The 25,139-nt window shown below is 45.9% G+C and overlaps 1 protein-coding gene across 2 annotated transcripts in view; it reads right to left on the reverse strand.

The window, feature by feature from the left end:
- The window catches only part of LOC127452695 (cell migration-inducing and hyaluronan-binding protein-like), a 301,080-nt gene that overhangs the window by 46,487 nt on the left and 229,454 nt on the right, over positions 1-25,139 (reverse strand). For both annotated transcript variants that reach the window (XM_051718318.1, XM_051718314.1), the window contains exons 15-18: positions 23,673-23,742; positions 23,227-23,355; positions 7,292-7,377; positions 5,953-6,084 (exon numbers count right to left, since the gene is read on the reverse strand). In XM_051718318.1, coding sequence (XP_051574278.1) covers positions 5,953-6,084; positions 7,292-7,377; positions 23,227-23,355; positions 23,673-23,742 — 417 coding nt within the window. The remainder of the gene's footprint in view (positions 1-5,952; positions 6,085-7,291; positions 7,378-23,226; positions 23,356-23,672; positions 23,743-25,139) is intronic.

The following is a 25,139-nucleotide window of genomic DNA, read 5'->3' on the forward strand; positions in this document are numbered from 1 at the left end:
AGGCTGCCCTTGCCCCATTAAGGGAGGTGGGCATTTGCGTTCTCAACTATCTTGACAACTGGCTAATCCTAGCTCATTCTCAAGACATGTTGTGAGCACACAGGGACCTGGTGCTCTCACACCTCAGCCGACTAGGGCTTCGGGTCAACTAGGAAAAGAACAAGCTCCTCCCGGTTCAGAGCATCTCTTTTCTCGGTTTGGAGTAGGACTCAGTCTCCTTGACAGCGCACCTTACGAACGAGCGCGCCCAGTCGGTGCTGGCCTGTTTGAAGGCGTTCAGAAGACTCTTTTTCTTTTTCAGAGGCTCCTGGGGCATATGGCATCCTCGGCGGTGGCCAACCCGCAAGGGTTGATGCATATGAGGCCGCTTCAGCACTGGCTCCAGACTCAAGTCCCGAGATGGGCATGGCGCCACGGGACACATCGCGTGGTCATCATGCCGGTCTGTCACTGTCTTTTTAGCCCTTGGACCGACCTCTGATTTCTACGGGCAGGTGTTCCTCTAGAACTGGTCTCCAGGCGCGTCGTGGTCACGACAGATGCCTCCAAAATGGGCTGGGGCACTGTTTGCAATGGGCACGCAGCCGCCGGCCTCTGGACAGGTCCGCGACTGCATTGGCACATCAACTGCCTCGAGTTGTTGGCAATTCTGCTCACCCTGCGGAGGTTTCGGCCGTTGATCCAGGGCAAGCACGTGTTAGTTCAGACAGACAACACGACAACGGTAGCATGTCAACCACCAAGGTGGTCTGCGCTCTCGTTGTATGTCACAACTCGCCCGCCGTCTCCTCCTCTGGAGTCAGCAGCACTTCAAGTCGCTGCAAGCCACTCACATCCCGGGCAACCTCAACACTACAGCGGACGCGCTGTCACGACAGGTTACCCTCAAGGGAGAGTGGAGACTCCACCCTCAGGTGGTCCAGCTGATTTGGAGTTGATTCGGCAGGCACAGGTGCACCTGTTCGCTTCCCAAGAATCCTCCCCACTGCCCGCTCTGGTACACCCTGACCGAGGCCCCCCTCGGCATAGACGCGCTGGCACACAGCTGGCCCCCTGGCATGCGCAAATATGCATTTCCCCCAGTGAGCCTGCTTGCACAGACCATGTGCAAGGTCAGGGAGGATGAGGAGCAGGTCATCCTGGTAGCACCCTACCTGCCCGCCCAGACGTGGTGCTAGGACCTCACGCTTCTCGCTACAGCTCCCCGCTGGCGAATTCCCCTGAGGAAGGACCTTCTTTCTCAGGGATGGGGCACAATCTGGCACCCGCGCTCAGACCTGCGGTGGTAGACATGATCACTCAGGCTAGGGTTCCCTCTATGAGGCGCCTGTATGCCTTTAAGTGGCGTCTGTTTGCTAAGTGGTGTTCTTCCCGTCGGGAAGACCCCCAGAGATGCGCAGTCGGATCAGTGCTTTCCTTCCTGCAAGAGAGGAAGGTGTACGTTGCCGCCATAGCAGCACACAACGACGCAGTCGACGGTAAGTCCTTAGGGAAACACGACCTGATCATCAGGTTCCTAAGAGGCGCCAGGAACCTGAATCCCTCCAGACTGCACCTCATTCCCTCATCGGACCTCTGTAGTTCTTCAGGGTCTACAGAGAGCCCCCTTTGAGCCTTTGCAGTCAGCCGAGCTTAAGGCACTCTCCTTGAAAACTGCCCTCCTGACTGCGCTCACTTCCATCAAGAGGGTAGGTGACCTGCAAGTGTTCTCTGTCAGCGAAATGTGCCTGGAGTTCGGTCCAGGTTACTCTCACGTGATCCTGAGACCCTGACCGGGCTATGTGCCCAAGGTTCCCACCACCCCTTTAGAGACCAGGTGGTGAACCTGCAAGCGCTGCCCCAGGAGGAGGCAGACCCAGCCCTGTCGTCGCTGTGTCCGGTGCGCGCTTTACGCATCTATTTGGATCGCACGCAGAGCTTTAGAATCTCTGAGCAGCTCTTTGTCTGCTTTGGTGCACAGCGGAAAGGAAGTGCTGTCTCCAAGCAGAGGATCGCCCACTGGCTCACTGACGCCATAACTATGGCATATGTCGCCTAGGACATGCCGCCCCCGGTAGGGCTACCAGCCCATTCTACCAGGGTTGTAGCGGCTCCCTGGGCTCTGGCCAGGGGTGCCTCTCTAACAGACATTTGCAGAGCAGCAGGCTGGGCAACACCCAAAACCTGTGCAAGGTTCTACAACTTCCAGGTGGAACCAGTTTCGTCCCAGGTAGTGGCACGCAACACAAGCGGATAAGCCCGGGATAGCTGGCCGGGTGTATCGCTTGCACATAGCACCTTCCACCTCCCTTGGAGCTGAAGACATGCGCCATTAATTCCCAGTAGTGTTCACAAACTTTGTTCCCTGTGGCAGCCGAGTTTTCGGAGAGACTCGCTGCTGGCCCAGTACACGCGCTAATTAAGAGCCCTGTTCTGGGGTAGGTGCTCCGCATGTGGCGGTTCCCTGTAAGGATAACCCCATGCAATATATATCTTCCGCTAGTTCGTTTCCCTGCTGGCAAACTGCGTCTTCCTTGGGCAGAACCCCTCTGCCCCAGTCTCCATATTTGTAGTAACTCCTCCCCCATTGGGCAGGATCTACCTTGAAGACTCTCAACATGGTTGGAAAGACCATGTGATGTATTCTTCCACTTAAATATCCCCCCCTCTCTTTGGGTGAGGTGTGGTCTCCGTGGTGTCTTCCCCTTGGGAGGGACACCCCCGACTAGACCTGGCAGCCCAGTTGGATAATCCCCCTTCTTTTTTAGGGAGTGGAAAAAAAGAAGGGGAAAAGAGGCCACGACTGGGTTAAGCCTGTCTCTATCTTTGGGTAGTCGACTTGTCCCCAAAAAGGGCCGTTTAACACTCATAACTATGTTGGGGGAGGTTACGTGTCGACCTGGTGTGCTGGCTATGAGGCACACAGCAGTCTGCCCACCACACACCGCCAGTTCATGTAACACAGTTCAGCCAGTTGTGGCGTTTCGTATAGGGACCCCTAGTGTCACTACATCGACACAACGTCGAGTGAGTGACATATAGGGAACGTCATGGTTACTGGTGTAACCTCTGTTCCCTGATGGAGGGAACGAGACGTTGTGTCCCTCCTGCCACAACGCTGAACTACCTGCTGAAATGGCCGGACCTTATATCGGCTCCTCAGCATAAAACCTGAATGAGTGGTTGCATACCAGCTCCTTTTATACCCGTATGTCCGGGGGAGTGGCATGCAAATATCACTCGCCAATTTTCATTGGCCTTTTATCAAAGACCAGAGGTGGCTCGGGCTCCCAAGAGTGACCCCTAGTGTCACTACATCGACACAATGTCTCGTTCCCTCCATCAGGGAACGGGGGTTACACCAGTAACCATGACGTTTTGTTAAACTGAAGTTTTGTAAAAAATATGATGGCTTTACTAACTGCTGTAGTTTCTAACAGTGTTTTCCATTTAGTGATGGATGCGAGTCCATTTATGGGGTTGTTGCATTTAACTACTGAACACAGGCAGTTGCACTTATGCTCATATTCAGACAAGTCTTTAGAAATCACACTGACCAGAATAATACAGTTATAGAACAGTTTAAGTTATAATCAAATTAGATAAATGAATAACATTGAAAAGAGTTAAACATATTTAATTGATTTCATAAGTGTATAAACTTTGGAAGCCCTAATAAACATACATTAATTAAAAGACTAATTGTATTTTCTTCTTGCATCAGCTACAGGTTCCCACATTGAATCTAAACTTGTGGTTCTGAACCATTTTTGCTTTAGGACCCATACTTTACATTAGACATTAAGTGCCGACCCAACACAGTACCAGAATTATTTATCGTAAGAAAAGTAAACAAAAATGTTAATGGTTTTCAAGAATGAGGGGAACTGCCTAATTTGGTTAGCTTCTACCAAGTGACAGATGAATTTGCACCAAACCAGTCTGTTATATGAGAAGCATTTTCTCCTTGCTTTTAAAAGTTGATAAGCCTATTTATTTTGCTATCTATGCACATTTACAGTATATGGTTATTTGCATTTTATTACTTACATTTAGCATTGTTTCCTACTAATGTCTATGACTAGAATGGACTTGTGGCCTATATCATCAAGCTCGTTGAACAAACTCAGGGTTGCAGGATTGGTTTTGAGTTGACAAAACCAAATCAATCCAATCAGGGTTAATTGGTATCATGATGCTGGTCATCAACTTTCTCTGTCAACTCAGGCTTTGATGCTGAATTTAAGATTAATTCACGTGCGCGTGCACATGAATGAGTGAGTTTGCAGCAAACAGCCAATTGCATGACACATGGAGAGAAAGAGATTCACTTCTCTCGAGAGTCAGCGGGATTTACCTCTCTGCTAAAGGCCGATCATAAAAAAATGAAAATACGTTTACACTGCACAAGAGATCGCCATGACATCATGAAAAATTAAAACACATTATTTACACAGCAAAAGGGATCATTGTAAAATTATGAAGAAATGAAAGACATTTAAAGACAGTAAGAAAAAACACAGCGGCTGATGCAAGAGCTCAAGAGAACTACTGGAAACAAATTAAAAATATAAAACAGCTGATATATCAATGCATAAGTGAATACATATTGGTCCACAACAAAAACACACAGACTTATTAATTTTAAAAATGTAAAAACTTTATTCAAAAATAAAAGCTTTTGTATTCATTTAAACTGTAAGCTTAATATCATTTAACACAAATTAGTATTGGCTAACACTGAATAAATAAAAAGTGAGCATTTGGAATACTGTGTGCAATGATTGGTATGCAATAATAAGATGTATTTGTTCTTTTTTTAAATATGTACTTTGTGTACCCCCTATATTGAACTTTATGTGAAATATTGTATTTTCATCTCTAGCCTGTGAAAGAAGAGGTCTGGGTGGCATTCAACCATTTCGCCATTCGCGAGATTAAGCTTTTAATATATTAAAATCGATCAGTATTGGCAGGTATTTTATTAATCCATTTTACTAGCTGTTTTATAGATAGCTTCATATCATACTTTGTTTATATTTTCATGGATATTTTTTATTTTATGTCTAGAGTGGGTAAATGAAAACCAATTATAGTGTATTTAAATAAAATACAAGACATCTACTGAAAATGTATATTTAGACTTTCATATAAATAATTTATCATGAAGAGTTGATTTTGTGGATTTTTAAGAATTGTTCTGTAAAGTGCACTTTAAGAGAGATGGGGGAGTGACTTCATTGCATCAGAGATGTCACTTTACTCACAACTCCCCTGATGTTTAGGGGCAGTGGTAGCACAGTGGTTAATGCTCTGGGTTACTGATCAGAAGGTCAGGGGTTTAAGCCCCAGCACCACCACAATACCACTGTTGGGCCCTTGAGCAAGGCCCTTGACCCTATCTGCTCCAGGGGTGCTGTATCATGGCTGACCCTGCACTCTGACCCCAGCCTAGCTGGGATATGTGAAAAAAAAAAAAAGAATCTCACTGTATATGTATAATGTGTGATAAATAAATAAAATTATAATTATTATTAACTGATTGGTTCATCATCTGTTAGCAATCTGTTACCCAGAACAAAACCTGCTACGGAGCAGGTAAGCCGTGTAACATAAGTTACTATGGTGATGAACACCACTAAAAGCCAACCAGCCTTCATGGTACCTAAAACCCAGGATTGATGCGAACTAAACTAAAACCTATCTGGCTATCCACCGAAACCGGCTTCATGGTATAGGCCTCTGCAGCCCATATTTGGGTCGTGACCAAGCAGTCAAAAACCACTGATATCAACAGATCTCATCAGCTTCAGTGTGTATAAGCAATGTATTGGTTTACTGGGTTCAAAATATTACCCTATATCCAAACTGAAAAGCAAAAAGTTGTAAAGACAAATACCAGTAAATTACATTCAAGACATCATTAAATCAGAGAAAGCTTCTTTTTTCTGTGCTTATTTAAAAAACACTTACTGGCAATCATCCAGCCAAACATCACCTCCCCTCAGCCATGCACCATGGTCCTGGTTTTTGTAGGCCACGAAATGGTGGATAAGAGCAGGAACTCTTGGTTTGAAGGGGTCTGCGTCCTGGTGTGGGCCGTACCTGCCAAATAAGGGCTTGGTATGAATGCTAAATGACTGACCAGTTCTCCAAGATAGAAGAGTGTATTAATGATATCAAAGACTGGATGGCTAGAAATTTCCTTCTATGCAATTCTGACAAAATAGAGGTATTAACTATTGGACCAAAAACCTCTAAAAATAAGATGCTAGAATATAATTTGTCTCTCAATGGATGTACAGTTACATATTGTTTAATGACAATCTGTCCTTTGAAAATCACATTTCCAATGTTTGTAGAACAGCATTATTCCACCTCAGAAATATTGCTAAGTTATGACAAATGCTCTCTGTTTCTGATGCCAAAAAGCTAATTCGTATATTTATGACCAAGATTAGATTATTGTAATGCATTAATGTGTGGATGTCCTGCAGGTTCAATAAATAAGCTACAGTTCAAAATGCAGCAGCTAGAGTGCTGACAAGAACCAAACAATATGATCATATCAGCACAATTTTATCCTCACTACATTGGCTACCTGTTAGGTTTCATTTATCTTTCGAAATTCAATTAATTACTTAAAAAGCTTTGAATTGTCTAGCTCCTCAAGTACTTCTAATGCGACATTCTATAACGCTATAATCCATCACGTTCACTTCGATTGCACTACGATCTGGCCTGATGATAGTACCTAGAATATCAAAATCTACAAGGTAAATCCTTTTCCTATTTGGATCCTAAATTATGGAATAGCCTCCCTAGCATTTGTTTTACACAAGATAACTACTATTGGCATTATATTCATGCTGTATAGAGGAACTGGCTCCCCAAACTGAGCCTGGAAAATCTTCTCCCAATTTTTTTTTTTTCTTCTCCATAAACATCTTATGGAGTTTTAGGTTCCTTGTCACGGTCGCCTTTGGCTTGCTCAATGGAGGTCTAAAGACAAATAATTTTTAAAGCATGATTTTTAATCCCATTTTTCATTTAAACTGCTCAATGAGGACTTCAAGACATCACAGTATAATTTTATATATTTTTTAATACTTTTCTGTTACGGCATAATTTTCTGTAAAGCTGCTTTAATACAGTGTGAGTTGTGAAAAGCGCTACACATATAAAAATGACGACTTCACTATTAAGTCTTGTTTTCATAAAAATCAATAAAAATTTTGTGAGGTTTATGCTTAAAAAAGGAAAAAAAAAAAATTTGCCAAAAGGATAAGAAAAAACTTGTGCTAATGCTCACCTAGCTTGTACTAGGGAAAGGTAGGGCCTCTTGTCCTTTGCATTAGCCTCGGTGATCTTTACGCCATTGTCGAGGATCATTCCCGCCTACCATGATAAATAAAGATCAGCACAGACAAAAGACACCCAGAGCCCAAAATCAACAATTAAAAAAACAAGACTGAGTTCACCAATGCATTATTTGCAGCAAAAAACTGATGCCTATTGTCAGTTTTAAAGAAACTGCAAAGTGTTGACAGCCAGCTCACACAAAGAAAAATGGTCCCATTTTTTCATTGTAAAACCTTGCTGTCATAAAGACAAGTTGGCCAGGGTGCTGGCATACGTTCCTTCATGGTGAATGACGACGATGTTATATTTCAGCACAAAAACTCCAACACCCCAGGGTAGGGTTGCACCAACTGTGCGTAAGGTCTCACTTAAGTTGAGACGTAAAGTTCACACTAAGTAACTACTAGTTAGTTTGTAACTAAGTCAGTGCTTAATTTGATTGCACAACCTGTTCTTTTCTGATTAACAGTTTTTATTAATTCATACAATTAACAAAGAAAAGCAAAACATATGTTCACAGAATCAACATTTAATCCCCACTATTATCCCTCCCCCTCCCAATCCCCAACCCCACCTTGACCCTCAACAAACATCCCTGTGGTCACACATGAGTATACACACACACACACAAAAATATAATAATCACACACATTTAAAACTATACTTCTGTCTCCACTGCCCCTCCCTGAGAGCCCTCCAAGAAGACCAAATAGCTGCCCCATATCCTATCAAATGAATCTAAGTTCCCCAGCCTTCTACATGACATTTCCTCAAATACCGCCACCCTCCCCATCTCTGTGCACCACTCTTGAAATGAGAGCGCTCCAGCAGGACTTCCATCCCCTTAGAACAATCTGTTTGCTGATCATAACACTGGTCAGAGTGGATTGTGAGGGAGGTTAATATGCTCGGTGACTTATTTGAGAGTGGAGTGTTGAGATCCTTTGAAAATATGGTTCAACATTTTGGGATTCCCTCTGTACTATTTTTGGGAGTAGCATACACCCCCCTAAAGCAGCAGATACTTGGAGCTGTGATTACTGCTTTTGGAAAAGGTCATGAGGCATCAGTGTATTACTCCCTGCTAATTCAGTGTCTGGGGGATGGAGCTTTAACTGCTAACAATAGATTATGGGAGAAAGATTTACATTTGGTATTGGAGGAGGGAGTATGGGCTAGGATTCTAAAAAATGTCAAGTCTGCATCTAGAGATGCAAGGGTGTGTCTTATGCAATTTAAGATTTTACATAAATTCTATTGGACCCCCTCTAGATTGTATAGGCTTGGTCTGAAAGTCACACCCACCTGCTGGTGATGCCAATCATAAGATGGAGACACAACCCATGTTTTTTGGTGGTGTGTTAAGATCCAAGAATTTTGGTTGAAGGTTCAGAGTTTTATGTGTGACGAATTGGGCACTCTAATTTCATTTTGCCCCAGACTCTGTATTTTAGGCAATGAGGAGGTCATTTATATAGGGGATAAACACCTAAAAAATTGGGTCCTAACCAGCAGAAAGGAGACTTATTAATACATAATTTTGGGTTCAGCCATATGCTCGAGGCAACATTTAAATAAATGTCCAAATTTAACACTCTGGACACTTTTGTCCATACCAAGTGCAAATGCGAGATAATGTCTTAGTTACTGATGTAACTTCTGTTCCCTGATGGAGGGAATGAGACGTTGTGTTGATGCAGTGACACTAGGGGTTCGATCTTGAGAGCCCCAATCACCTTTGCTTAAAATAGAAAAGGCCAATGAGAATTGGCGAGTGGAATTTGCATGCCACTCTCCGCCCCCGGACATACGGGTATAAAAGGAGATGGCGTGCACCACTCATTCAGATTTATGCTGAGGAGCCAATAGAGAGTCCCGGCCATGTCAGCAGCCGGTTCAGCGCCATGGCAGGAGGGACACAATGTCTCGTTCCCTCCATCAGGGACCAGAGGTTACATCAGTAACCAAGACATTCCCTGTCTGTCACTCACTAGATGTTGTGTCAATGTAGTGACACTAGGGGTTCCTATAGGAAACGGCACAGGCGCTGAACCGTGTCACGAGATACGGAATAGTGGACATGAGCAAGCTGCTGCGTGCCTCGCAGCAAGCGCTCAACCACTTCATGACTTTCCAGCAAGTTAGGTAAGGTGTCTCCCTAGTCCCGTTAAGGGGGGAGGAGGCACTTACCCAAGTAGGCTACCGGCGGTGCCTTTCCTGATTTGCTGTTAAGCAATTTCCCACCGAGCACTTTCTAGAATAGCACTGGGAAGTGCTCTTCCCTCTCCAGGAAGGAGAGCACTATGGAGACCACATCCTACCAGAGGGAGATTAACATGTGGAGAATACCTCACATGGACTTACCAACGGGGAAGTTCACATATGTAATGATACCACCAGAGGACCCTATCTACAGAGAGGGTACGCAGCCACAGTGGCCGAGGCAGAGAAAGCTCTGGTGAGGGGAAACATAGGGGAAACCAAACAGTGGGGGAAACCTAACAGAAGAAACTCATCATACCAAGGGGAATCACCATGCATGGAGCACTGAGCCAAAGCACATGGGCTCACCTGAAAAGGGGCATACCACGAGTACTGGGCCTGATGTCATTACTCCTCCACTGAGATCATCACCGAATAGTGCTTAAGAATTAAAGAGGCATCCGAGGTTCACCAGATACGGGGAACTGTTGTGGACAAAAAGCGCACATTATCACCTTTGAAAAAGGGGAAAGGAGCAATGCAAGCGGTACACCCAACCAGCCGCCCGGTCTACCTGCTGTTACCGCATAACACTCAGGTCGAAACCGGGTCTATGCGTAGGTAATAAAACCTTGCAAAGGTATTGTGTGTAGCCCAACCCGCAGCTCTGCATATGTCTGTTAGAGAGGTCCCCCTTGCCAGTGCCCAGGAGGATGCAACACCTCTAGTGGAGTGTGCCCAGGAGGATGCAACACCTCTAGTGGAGTGTGCCCAGACTCCAAAGGGACACAGCAAGTCCTGAGATTGGTATGCAAGAGAAATGGCATCCACAGATTGGAGACAGATTTCCCCTTCTACTGTCCTCCATAACAGACGAAGAGCTGTTCTGAGCGTCTAAAGCTCCGCATGCGGTACAGATAGATTCGCAGGGTGTGAACTGGACACAGCAACAACAAGGCCGAGTCTTCCTCCTCTGAAGGGAGCGCTTGCAGGTTCACCACCTGATCCCGAAAAGGAGAGGTGGGAACTTTGGGCACGTAACTGGGCCGGGGTCTCAAGATCATGTGAGAGTGTGCCGGCCCGAACTCCAGGTATTCGCTGGTAACAGAGAGCACCTGCAGGTCCCCCACCCTCTTAATGGAAGTGAGCGCCACCAGGAGGGTCATCTTCGGAGACAAAGTAATGAGCTCGGCCTGCTCGAGGGGCTCAAAGGGGGCTCTCTGTAGGGCAGGTAGGACCACAGAGAGATTCCAAGAGGGAATCAGGTGCGGTCTAGGAGGATTCAACCTCCTCACGCCCTTGAGGAACCTGTTGATCAGGTCGTGCTGTCGTGACGGCCACCCGTCCAGTGTGTCGTGGTAAGCTGCTATGGCAGTCACGTACACTTTCAGGGTAGAGGAAGACAGCCGTCTCTCCAGCCCTTCCTGAAAAGATAGCACAGACCCGACAGCACATCTCTGTGGGTCTTCCCCATGGGATAAACACCAGTTCATGAAGAGACGCCACTTCAAGGCATACAGCTGCCTCGAAGAGGGGGCTCTGGCCTGAGTGATCGTGCTTACCACCACTGGCAGAAGACCCACTAGGTCTTCCGCGTTCCCATCCATAGCCAGACGTGGAGATTCCAAAGGTTTGGCTGCAGGTGCTGGAGCGTGCCCTGCCCCTGAGTATGAAGATCCTGCCTCAGGGAAATGCACCAGGGAGATGCTACTACCAGGAGCATCAGATCCGAGAACCAAGTCCGGTTGGGCCAGTACGGCGCATGGAACAGGACTTGCTGCTCGTCCTCCCTGACTTTGCACAGAGTCTGTACAATGAGGCTCACTGGAGGAGACGTATACTTGCACGGCCCCCGAGGCCAGCTGTGCACCAAGGCACCCATGCCGAGGGGAGCCACGGACAGGGAGTACCAAAGGGGTCAGTGAGAGAACTTTTAGGAGGCGAAAAGGTCTACCTGCGCCTCCCTGAATCTCTCCGAAATCAGCTGGACTACGTGGGGGTGGAGTCGCCCGGAAGGTGAGTGGCTCGCAGCGACTTCAACATCTGCTGACTCGAGAGGAGGATGCAGCGGGCAAGTTGCAACATGCAACGCAAACGTACGCTGCCTTGGTGGTTTATGTATGCTACGGTTGCTGTGTTGTCAGTCCGGACCAACACATGCTTGCCCTGAATCTGACCCAGGGAAGATTGGGTGCGACCCTCCCCCTCTCTTGGGCACGATGAAATAAGGGCTGTAAAAGTCCTTGCGCAACTCTGCTATGGGGACGATCTTTATTGCTCCCTTCGCCAGAAGGGTAGCAACCTCCACCCGGAGGACGGAGGCACTCTCGCCCCGCACCGTAGTGGATGCCACTGAACCTGGGTGGGTGTCTGGCAAACTGGATCGCGTAGCCAAGGCGAATTGTCCTGATGACCCACAGCGAGGGGCTGGAGAGCACTAACCAGGCCACCAAATTCTGCACCAGTGGTACCTAGGGGACGACTGGACTTACCGTGCCCGGGCAGGGTGGTTCGCAGAAAGGCAGATCAGGCACCCCACCTGGAAGACAGCCCTGAGGGGACGTGCTGCTCAGCAAACCCGCAACGGTGGCCGGTGACTGGGGTGGGCGAGTGACCCCAGAGACCAGCACACTTACCTGTTCGCCGGCTGTCTCTCAACGGAGAACGAGGGAACAGGAAGTACTCGCGTTCGCCTGATTGACCAGAAAGACTTCCAGCGTCTGGCGAGTGCACTGACCCAGGGAATGAGGAAACTGCTGTTTTACTGACCATGTGGGCACCAAGGCCCAGAGGGCACCCGGCGATATAATACTTACCATGCGCTGGCCCAGGGGCGATGGTGGGGCTGGAGAGTTCACCTGGGCCAGACCGGTCGGAGTCAGTCGCCTCATCCCCGGGTTGCCTGTGCCAGGGCCACCTCGAAGCCCATCCAGGGTTCTTGGGGGCCAGCTGAAGGGCAGGTAGAGGATCTTCTTCTCTGAGGCCGGCATATGGGCTCCGATGGTACGGGAGCCGGGGCCGGCACCGCAGTGGAACGGCTCTGGTGAGAAGCAGACGGACCGCGGGACTTCGGAGGCCTGAAGGCGGCTGAGTCACGTAGTGGCAAGATGTGCTGATGGGTGAAATCCTCAACGGTGTCACCAAAAAGCCCCCTTTGGGAGATGGGCGCATCTCGGCGTCACGCATCTCCGCAAGGTTGAGCCACAGGTGCCACTCTTGGACCACAAGAGTGGACATCATCTGGCCCAGGGTGCACGCCGTGACTTTCGTCACCAATAAGGCGAGGTCGGTCACAGTACACAGTTCCTGCATCAGCCCTGGGTTGGTTCTACCCTTGTGCAGATCTTTCAGCACCTTGGCCTGTTATACCTGCAGGATGGCCATGGCATGCAGGGTGGAAGTGGCTTGACCTGTGGCCTTGTAAACCTTCGTCATTAATGAGGAAGAGAACTTACAGGCCTTGGAAAGGAGCCTTGATCGGTCACTCCAGGTGGCTGCACCCTGCGGGCATAAATGCACTGCTACGGCAAGCTCTACCTGGGGGAGCTCGACATATCCCTTAGCTGCTCCATCGTCGAGGGTAGTTAGGATGGACGAGCCTGCGAACTGTGCAACAGCAAGAAAAGGGTGCATTCCACGACTTTGTTAGCTCCTCGTGCACTTCCAGGAAGAAAGGCCATGAGTTGCGCTCGGAGCCCAGAAACCAATCATCCAGCCACGAATGCTCAGGGCAGGGTGGAGGGTTCCACTTCAGCCCAACGTTCACAGCTGCCCAGGCAAGCATGGCTGCCATCTCAGCATCCAACTCATCCTGTGCTCTGCTGACCGTGGGCGGGAGCTCGGAAGATTCATCCACTTCTGACAGCAGAAGCCCACCCTCCAATGCTCATCCTCATCATGAGCCACGAACGACACATTAAATCTGCCCTGAGGCGGACCGCTTGTATCGCTCGACAGCTCTTCCAAATAGAACGAGCGTGCTGGGGGATGGGAGGTCCGCAGGGGTTGAGCCGGTGAAAACACTCCCATATCCACATCCAGATCGCCCACGGTGCTTGCCGACCCGGCCAGCTGAGCATCAGCCCAGGACGGAGCGGGTTGGGGAGCAGCCGTGGTGGCTCCTTGCTTCATGAAGAAGGAAGTGAGCCATGACTGCAACGTTCTGATGGGCATGTTATCGCAATGAGAACATAACCCTTCCATGAAAGCTGCCTCGGTGTGCTGGCATCCCATGTACGTGAGACAGATTTCATGGCTGTCCAGAGGGGAGAGATAACGGCCACATTCAGTAGCGCAAATGCAGAAGGACATCTTTAAAAAGACGCCAAGCGTTTGTGCAAGCTCTATTAGAAGGAAATATACTCTTTTGAATATACTCTTTTAGCACCTGCGGACTGCGGGAAGCACAACACTCGACCATGCGAGGGTGTCCGCTGATATGTGCTGTAAAATCCAGCAGCGTAAGTGAAAGGTGAGAGGAAGAACACAAGCATGCATTCGGCTCCGAAGAAAAAATCTGAATGAGTGGTGCACAGCATCTCCTTTCATACCCGTATATCCGGGGGTGGAGATTGGCATGCAAATTCCACTCGTCAATTCTCATTGGCCTTTTCTATTTTAAGCAAAGGTTATTGGGGCTCTCAAGATCGAACGCCTAGTGTCACTACATCGACACAAGGTCAAACTTAACTTCTCCGATTAGTTTGATAGAAAGGTCTTGCAGTGGCGAAATAGGGGCAATAACTCTGCATCCCGAGAACTTAGAAAAGGAATTAATAATTTTGTGGAGGTAAGGCATAGATCTAGTATGGTCGGAGATGAATAATAAAATATCATCTGCGTAGAGCAAAAGTTTATGCTCCATAAGCTTAATCCATTCGTTTGTACCCCCGCTACCGGGTGTCTATAAAGTTACTTAATCCAACCAATAAAAGTATTCCCGAACCCGTACATTTCCAAAATCTTAAAAAGATAATCCCATTCTACCATATCAAACGCCTTTTTTGGCATCAAGTGAGATGGCAGCAACCAGAGTCTGATCATTCACCACTGACCACATGACATTGATGAAACACCTAATGTTATCAGAAGAGCTGCGGCATGAATAAACCCCACCTGATATATATGTATAAGAGATGTCATAACTTTACTTAATCAGTTAGCCAAAATTTTTGACAATATTTTAACATCTAGCTGTCATGGTTGGTGGAAGCTTTCCATTCTTTAATTATTCCATATAAACTTCTAGCAAAAGTGGAGCCAATTCTGTAGCATAAGATCTAAAAAACTCAGCAGCAAAGCCATCTGGCCCTGGAGCCTTGCCTATAGGCAAGGCCTTAATTACCTCACCAAGCTCCTCCAAGGTTATCTCAGAAACAAGAGAATTTATTTGCTCAGCCATCAGTTTAGGAAGTTCTAATGGTTCCACAAAGTTTCTAATATATCCTCATCAGTAGACGAAGATGTGGAAATATAGAGCTCAAGATAGAATTCTTTAAAAGCATTATTAATATCAATGGCTGAGGTAATATTTCACCACCAGCAGATTTCACTGAGGGAATGGTAGAAAAAGACTCTCTCTGTTTTATATATCTAGCCAGAAGTTTTCCTGCCTTGTCCCTAGACTCAAAGTATGACTGTCTTGCCCTGAATAGCCAAAACTCCACCTTCCACGACAAAATAGTTTTATATCTATTTCAATCAGGTCAATTCTCTGAGGCCATTAGACAACATTTGGTGCTTCAGCTCTGCCTCTGCACTTTTAATATTCCCTTTCAATTCCACGAGTTCTCGTACTTTGGATTTTTTGGTGAATGAGGCATACTGTCTGAACCGGCCCCTAAGAACCGCCTTAAATGCCTCCCAAGCCATGCAGGGATACATTAAAGTGGCAACTATATGATTTCCTTTTCTCCATATGTGGCAACACCTCTAAACACACCAGGGCGTGATCTGAGACTAAAATGTTTCCAACTGAGCAATCAACAACAGATGAAATGAGGGACTTAGATATATAAAAAAATGGGTTCAAAAGTCTCCAAATATCTGTAAGACCAAGATTTTTACACATTCTGTGAAGCATCAATGTTGCTCTAGGGGGCTTGCCCACTTTTGCTTCACTATAATCAAGGACTGAGTCCATGAAAAGATTAAAGTCTCCTCCCAGTATTATATCATGAGGGGTGCCAGTGGCTTGCAACATCCCTTCAAGATCTATAAAAACGCCCTGATCATCAATGTTAGGTGCGTAAATATTAGCCAAAATAAGAATTTGCCACTGAATTTCTGCTAAAACAATAATGAATCATCCTAATTTATCTTTAATCTGTTTGAGACATTTGAATTGTAGATGTTTACTTAGTGTATTGACTCCCCTGCTCTTAAAAAATTCCCAAATTTTTCAGCTTCCTGTGGGGAAAGATGCATTTCTTGAAGAAACACTATATCATATTTCTTTCGCTTAAGAAGAGAAATAACCTTCCTTCTTTTTATGGGGTGTCCCAACCCATTCACATTCCACGTGGAGAGAGGCAATCCACTCATATTAACATTTGACATTTTGACATATGAGAAAAAATTGATTGTGTGTCAAAAACACAATTATAAAAGACCACATTCCAACATTAGTGCAACAATCAAACCCCAAACTTCCCCCAGAACCAAACAAACAGAAAAAAGAAAAATGTGTGCATTAACCCCGCGCATGACAGCACCAACTGGTGTCCATCCCTCTAAACTCAAACAGTCCATGTACGCCTACAAGAGCCCCCGCAGCAACTTTGTCTTTGGATTGCTCAAGTCCAGTGTTTCTATATAAATTTTGTGAGACAGAATTACACAACAAAAGATAATCTATAAAACAAACTCCAGCCAATAGGTGGAATAAACACAGAGTGTGTAGATTCATCCACAAAACTGTACTGAAGGTGTGTTACTCCACAAAACAAACTCCAGCCGCTAGGCGGAACCAGCACAAAAAAAGAAAAAAAAAAAAAAAAAAAAAAGGTACTCAGTTTCCTCGAACAGTCAAACAAATGTTCAGTGAGCCGGCCCACTTGGCTGCTACATGAGTGCAACAAATGACCTAATCACTCCAATGTCTTGCAAGAAATACTCCACAAAACAAACTCCAGCCAATAGGAGTCATAAGCACAAAGAGCGTACAGGTTCATCCACAAAACTGTCCCGAAGGAGTGTTACTCCACAAAACAAACTCCAGCTGCTAGGCGGAACCAGCACAAAAAGAAACAAAAAAGGAGCTCAGTTTCCTCGAACAGTCAAGTGAAGTGTGTCGGTCCACCCAGCTGCAACGTGAGTACCACAAGATAACTTACTCACTCCATTGACTTTATGAAGGACATCGCTTGCTGTGGGCATGTGAATGTTTTACGGCCATCCTTAGCATCTACTCTCAATTTGGCTGGGAATATCAGTGTGAAAGCGACCTTCCGTTCATGTAAAAGTTTCTTGCATTCCTTGAATCGATCGCGTTTCTCTCGTCAAATTCGCAAAGTCTGGGGAAAAGAAAATGCTGTGGTTTTTCCAAGAAAGCCTTCCTTTACTCCTCGCCTCGCGTAACACAAGATCTTTATCGGATGATATCAGAAATTTGACCAGAATTGATCAGGGCCTGCCTCCCTCCGTAGCTTGCCGAGAAGGAACCCTGTGAGCTCGCTCGATTTCCAGCTTATGGCCTGTTATGTCAAGCAGATTTGGAAAGAGCCCGTCCAGGAATTTCACCATATTCACAGTATCAAAATAAAGAGAATCACAATGCTGAAAAAGCCTTTTCAATAACTTTAACAACGTTTGCATAAAAAAAAAAAAAAAAAAAATTAAATGCCGAACTACTTACCCATTGTTGTATTTGTGGTATACAGAAGCCACAGGTTCAGTTGTGCACTGCAAACATGTCTTATGTGAAAGCACAATCAAGCGCATGCTGCTTCCACTCCGCCTACGCACAGCATCTGCACTGCTTATGCACTGCTATGCATCTAGTGTAAAACGGGCATTAGTTACTTGACTGTTCTAGTGTATGTGATGGTGGGTCATCACCACTGCAAAACAATAAAGGTTTGTATTTCATTCCATACATAGGATTCTTAATCACATTTACAGTATATAATTTATTAATGACATTAATCTGGTAGATGATAATGAAGTAATGACATTGCATGACATGATTCACAAAATAATTGCTTACATTTGATCTGGCATTACAATGCTACTGTGATGCACCAAGTCACAAGTATCACCTATTACAGTATGTGCTCATTTCTACATGTTAAACTACTGGATGAATTCCCAATGTATTAGAAAAACATTAACTCAACGCATGTTGCAAGCAAGTTTTTCCAGGCTCAGGTAGAACTTTTAATCGGCCAATTCAATACTATACAACTTCACAAACTCATCAGCTTCACAGGCACGTAGTCACTTAAACACATCAGCTTCACAGGCACATAATAACTTAAGCACATCAGCTTCACAAACATAACAGATCAAACGTAACAGTTTCAGCTTCAGGAGCACCATGGCCTTCCTTATGCCAGATTCTCTCTCTCTCTCTACTGGTGCTCACTGGAATTAGAGACAGGTGTTAAACATAATCTAGCTCAGGTGAAAGCGCCCTTACCGCTTTCTCTCTCTCCGGACGGACGCTTGACCACACCCCCTCTGCCACATATCCCCACCGCCCGACTCAGGCCGGGGAGACATCCGGCCTGTCTACCACTCCCCCCCCCATTTCTGGAAAAGAAGTCGGCGACAACCATCTGCGCTCTCGAACTTAAACGGCTGAAGAGCCAGATACCAACAGGTGATCCACGCATTGGTATCTTTCATGCGGTGGAGCCATTGGAGTGGGGTGTGAGCCGAGCAGAGGGTGAAGGCCCATCCTAACAGGTAGTACCGGAGAGTGAGGACCGCCCACTTGATGGCGAGACACTCCTATTCTACAGTACTTAATCTCCCTCAGCGAGAGCTTGCAGCTAATGTACAGCACCAGGCGCTCCTCCCCCTCCACCACCTGCAAGAGTACAGCCCCCAGCCCTCTGTCTGAAGCGTCCATCTGCAAGACAAAAGGGAGAGAGAAATCGGGTGAATGTAAAAGTGGCCCCCCGCAAAGTGCGGCTTTAACCTGCGTGAATGCCTGTTGACACTGCTCTGTCCACTGGACCTGGTCTGGAGCTCACTTTTTAGTGAGATCAGTCAGCGGGCTGGTGAAATCCGAATAATTAGGCACGAATATCCTATAATAGCCAGCCAGCCCCAGGAACTGTCTCAACCCCTTTCTGGTCTTGGGCCTCAGGCAGGTCGCAATCGCCGCAGTCTTGTCAATTTGGGGATGCACCTGCCCGTGGCCCAAGTGGAACCCCAGATACTGTACCTCTATCCACCCAATCACGCACTTCTTTGGGTTTGCTGTGAGTCCCGCTCATCTCTGCGATCTCAGAACCACCCTCAGATGCTGCATGTGCCGCTACCAATCATTGCTGTAAATGATGATGTCATCTAAGTAGGCAGCGGCATATTTGACGTGCGCCCCCTCTATCGGTTCGCTTTATCTTATAATCGAGATCCCCCACTCGTCGTGTGACCTCAAAGGGTCCTTGCCACTTGGCGAATAATTTGGAGCTCGATGTGGGGAGTAATACGAGTACCTTATCTCCCGGTGCAAATTCCCGCAGCCGAGTTCCCCTGTCATACAGTCGGCTCTGTCATTCTTCGAGCAGCTCAAATGGGGGATCGAGCCATTTGTCCCAATTTCTAGCATCCTCGTGCACAAACTTACGAATCATATTTTTAAGGGTTTTATTAAATCGCTCCACCAGGCCATCTGTTTGTGGATGGTAAACACTGGAGCGGATTGATTTAATGCCCAATAATTCGTAACGCTCGCGTGGTGTCCGTGACATAAAGGTTGTGCCCTGATCGGTGAGGATTTCTTTTGGAATCCCCACCCGGGAGATTATTTTGAAGAGTGCCTCCACAACACTACATGCTGAGATGTTACGCAGGGGCACTGCTTCCAGATATCGCGTTGCATAGTCCACTAGGACCAATACAAAGCGATGTCTGCGTGCTGACCGTTCTAATGGCCCGACAAGGTCCATGCAAATTCTCTCGAAGGGGACCTCGATCAACGGAAGGGGGCGCAATGGCGCTTTTGGGGTGGCCGGCGGATTCACCAGCTGACATTCACGGCAAGCTGCACACCACCTGCGGACATCGCCGCCAATGCCCAGCCAATAAAAATGGGCTTTTAGACAGTTTAGTGTTTTCCTTTCCCCTAAGTGACCCGCCATGGGATTATAATGAGCCGCCTGGAACACCATTTCCTGGCAGCTCCACGGTATTAAGAGCTGGGTTGTATCTTCCTTTGTTTGAGCGTCCTGCATCACTCCATACAACCGCTCGTTTATAATTGCGAAATAGGGATATGAAAGTGTGACACTTGGCTGGAGTTGTTGACCATCAATCACTCTCACTTGGTCAAAGGCGTGCTTGAGGGTTTCGCAGCTGCTCCAAAGGGAAATCCCCTTCGGGACATCCCCTGAGGATGGGAGGGCCTGTAGCCTCTCCCCCCCTTATGTCATCCTGACATAGAGCAGACGAAGACAGCCCTGGCTCCGCCTCCCCTGCCAGAGCATCGCACATTTCACCTCTCATCGCTTTAGTGCAGGACCCATCCACGCATATTCCCTTAAATACATTTCTAAATTCAGGCCAATTAGTCCCCAGAATCAGCGGATGGGTGAGGCGGGAACTAACCGCGGCTTCCACTCTATGTTTTGTTCCTGAAATTTAATCACAAGTGTCACCACAGGGTAGTTGTGAATATCCCCATGCACACACTTCACCCTCACCATTTTAGCTGTGCCCAAAGCCTCGTGCTGAACCAAGTGTTGGTGGATAGTGGTTTGATTACAACCCGTGTCCACCAATGCTTCGCGAGTACCCCCCTTGACACTTACCGGTATGACCTTGGTGGCAGGACTCCTCGCCTCCACAGGGCAGGAACGGGCTCTGGAGAGAGAGCAGAGTGAGAGGGAAGAGGGGAGGGGGAAGAGAAAGGGGAAAACACAGTGGGAGGACAGAGAGAGTAGGAGGGCTCTTCCGCCCTCGTGTACGCCGCCATATGGTCCTCTGCCAGTCAGACAGCTTCCTCCAGCGACGCCGGGCGGTGGCACTGGACCCACTCCGCCATTCCTTTTGGCAGTCGATATATCAGCTGCTCCAGCACCACCTGATCGACTACTCCCACGACGTCGTGATCCCCTACCAGCAGCCATTTCCGGCAGGCGTCTCGGAGCCGTTGGGTGAAGGCAAACGGGTGGCCGGTCTTCTCCAGCTTCATGGTCAGGAAGAGCTGGCGGTACTGCTCTGGACTGCGGCTAACCCGCTGCAGGATTGACTTCTTTAGGTCCTCATAGGCCAGGAGGTTCGCCGCCGGCAGTTGTTGTGCAGCAAGCTGGGCTTCCCCAGACAACAACGGGAGGAACCTGGCCACCCACTGATCACACGGCCAGCTCCAGATCTCAGCGGTGTGTTCAAACAAGTCAAGGAAGGCTTCCTGTTCGTCCTCTGCCCCCATCTTCAGAAGCGTGGGCGGGGGCATGGGGCTGTGGCTGTCCGGGGACGTGACCGGGGCCCTCTCCTGGCTGAGGAGTCTCCGAATCACATGCCGGTCCTCTGCCTGAGCTCTGAGGATCTCAAAGAACCGGCGGTCCTGGTCTTGACGTAGCTCAAGCAGAGATTGTTGGTGTGACTGGTGCAGGCCGGCGAGGGACTTGAGGATCTCGGCCAACTTCGAGGACTCCATGGGGCGTACTTCAGGTTCCCGGGTTTCGGCACCAGTGTAGAACAGCTTCACAGCAGTAGGGAAGAACACAGGTAAGCAATTTTTTCCAGGCTCAGGTAGGACTTTTAATCGGCCACTTCAATGCTTTACAACTTCACAAACTCAGCAGCTTCACAGGCACACAGGCACATAGTCACTTAAACACATCAGCTTTACAGGCACGTAATAACTTAAGCACATCAGCTTCACAAACATAACAGATCAAACGTAACAATTTCAGCTTCAGGAGCACCGTGGCCTTCCTTATGCCAGACTCGCTCTCTCTGCTTTGTGGTGTGGCTGCTTATATGCCGCTCTCCCCATGCTCACTGGAATTAGAGTCAAGTGTTAAACATAATCTAGCTCAGGTGCAAGCCCCCTTACCACTTTCTCTCTCTCCAGACGGACGCTTGACCACGCCCCCGCTGCCACAGGGATATTATAGTTTATTTAAATTAAGATTGTGAAGAGTTTTAACTTCTCTGTCACTGAAAAGCAAATTGAAAATTGTACATTTGTTGCCATGTAATACCACACAGTTTCACAAGAGCCCCATTTGCCAGACCCAGTCTCTATCTTTCACTCCATGTATATTTAATTCTATATCTCTCATTGTGTCAAGAATAAAAGTGCCGTTCTTATTTGTTTTTGAAGAGTGCACATATATATGTGCTCAAGTGCCCCGGAGTTAAGAGGGAAACACCACTATTGCAGCTCAATGCTGCGAGAGGTCACGATGAAAACAAACACACCAGCAACAGAGGGGCAATGTGAAAATAAAGCAAAACAACGGAGAACAGAAAATAACAGAAGTAGTCCTCAGATACCATGTTTGTTATTTACAGCAGCGTCGCGGGGAAATAAAGTTGCTGTGGAGCTGCTTACTGACCAAACCGCTTGTATACTGTAGTAAAGAGGATGCCACTTACAAAGTGCTTATAAACGTAAATGTCTATTTCGTGTCTTAAGCAGTTTTTTCACAATAAACGGATATAATTTGATATCCATTTGATCTCTGCAGAAGTTATTACTCCACCCCCTGAGTAACATCATTAACAAGAGCTCTACACTGTTGAACCAATGTGGTTCGAATGAAGGATGTGCGACATAGGTACTATGGTTTCAGAAAACAGTTATGACTAGCTAGTTAGTTTCTCTAATGATGCATCATACTATGGTGGTTAAGCAGTTGTATGGGAAACACACCCCAGAGCATTTATTGAGTTAACTTCTACATATCATAACATAGACTCCAGTACCACCCTGCCACTCAACCAGGTTGCCATGGGTGTCATCATCTGAGCCATTATTTGTGCTATTTACTTTACATTTTTCTCAGGAGCCACTTTTACTTATCCTTGAGTTGATTCCAATAACGGTATTTTTATTCTAAAGTATGATTATTAGACACTTTATACAACACTGAAAACATTTTCTCTGTAAAACCTTGTTGTAAAGCTTGTCATAAAGACAAGTTGTCCAGGGCGATGAAAAATGTTCCTTCATAGTGACTGAGGACCATATGCTATTGTATTTCAGCATAAAAACTCCAACAAGCTGAATTTTGGAAATCTTAAATCATGTTTTATTAAAGGGCTAAGTAGCTAGCAACTCAAAATTAATTATATTTCAATTATGGTGACAAAGCTGAGAATGATGCAGTAGATTACAGCAGGATAGAGAGAAAGCGTTTGCCCTCTTCCTTTTTCAAACAACAAGATCATCAATTTCTTGCATCGGCCTTCTAATGGTGTATACAGAGAGCACTGCTGCCAGCACCTATTTCTCCAATGTAATGGCCTACTTTTATTTTCAAAAACACACACATACACACTCACCCTGTAATTGGAGTGAGCTCTGTTATTAATGAAGAGACCCATGGGTGTATGTTCAGTCTTGCCGGGGGAGTACATGCCCTCCGATGCCCCAGTGGGGACGTGGTGGAAAATGAACCAGAATCCCGTTTCCTGCAAGGCCACACACACAACTTATGTGAATGGAGGATTTCAAGTCAGTGCTAATGACTGTCCTAATAGGCACAAAATGCATGGAGGATGAACTCACAGCAGTATATAAAACATGTCCATGCCTAACTAACACACACACAGACACACACACACACACACACACACACACACACACACACATATACATACACACACACACACACATTCACCGCTGTGTGCTGCATTACAAATAAGCATTGTAGGTGGACAGGAGCTGCTGCTTGAATGGATACTGTGGCACTATTAATCAGAGCCATTGCCATGGTAACAAGACTCACCTCGGAGCCGGCTGCAGCACAGTTGATGAGATTGTTATTGGGGTTAGCCATCCAGAAGGTAGAGGTGGCCCTAAGAGAAAGAGAGAGAGAGAGCAATACTGATTAGATTGTACGCCATCTTATAACTGCACACTTCTGCCATCACAAACATAAAAAAACACAGCTGACATTTACCAGATGTCAATTATTAACCTGATCTCAAACAAATTATTGATTCTACTGTAACTAAAAATGAAAAAACAAAACAAAGAAAAAGAAAATTAAAGAAAAAAGAGAGATATGTCTTTCTCTTTTTTTGTTGTTGCTTGTGCCACTTTAAAATCGATTGGAAAGAACATTTTATTAGGGAGAGAGAGGAGGAAGAATGGCATCAGGACATGACATGAGCCAGAATCGAACCAGCATTTCCCACATGAGCACCAAATTGCTAGACCTCAACTCATGGCCACAACATATATACTATATCATAAAGTCAACATAAAAAATGCAATTTACAACCCATTTTATTTCTGTAATTTAATGTATTTCCAAGTGAAACAGGATATTCGGTGAGAAAGAACGTACAGTAGGGTGGGACTTTATCTTTCAGGAATTGATTGGGTTGTGAAAAAGGTGTTAAATACAGAATGGAGCAAGGTAGTTGGAGGGGAGGGGTTAAAAAATTAAGGGATTTATGACGTCATTCAAAAAGAAGATCAAACCAAATTTTAAGACAAATTTACACACAAATGTAGATCATTCCAAATCGGTTCACATATATTTCTTGCCACTGTATGTGTGTAAGTGAATTCAAATAGGTCCAACAAGAACACACAAGCTTATTAATATTAAAAGTCTAAATTTTTTATTTAAAATATATAAGATTTTCTGTTCATTTAAATTGAAAGCTTAATATAATTTAATACTATTACAAATGAACTTAGGCTACTATTGATTAATTAAAAAGGGTGCACTCAGAATACTGTAAGCAATAATTGGTATGCAATAATAAGACGTATTTGATCTTTTTTTTAAAGACATATTGCGTCTGCTTCTATTGAACATCAAGTGAAATACTGTATGTTCATCACTAGTCCATTAAACAAGGAGTCTGGGTGGCATTCATTCCTTTCTATAACCATCTTGTGGAATAATTAAGCTTTTAATATTTAAAAATCAATCATTATTGGCAGGTGTTATATTAATCCATCTTACTAGAGTTTTGTAGCTTTCCTAATATTATATTATGTTTATATTTCATAGATATTTTATGGCTAGAGAAGGTAAAATAAAAACAATATTATAGTTACAGTATATAATTATAGTGTATTAAAAAAAAAAGAAAAAAAAAAAAGGTAAAGGCCGATCTAAAAACCTAGGGTTGACGTAAACTAAACTAAAACATACCTGGCTAGCCACCTAAACTGGTTTCATGGTATAGGCCCCAGGAATGTGCATTAAAAAAGTAAATAGGATACCTTTTGATAT

Source organism: Myxocyprinus asiaticus, chromosome 2, assembly GCF_019703515.2.
Source record: "Myxocyprinus asiaticus isolate MX2 ecotype Aquarium Trade chromosome 2, UBuf_Myxa_2, whole genome shotgun sequence".
Taxonomy (NCBI): Eukaryota; Metazoa; Chordata; class Actinopteri; order Cypriniformes; family Catostomidae; genus Myxocyprinus; species Myxocyprinus asiaticus.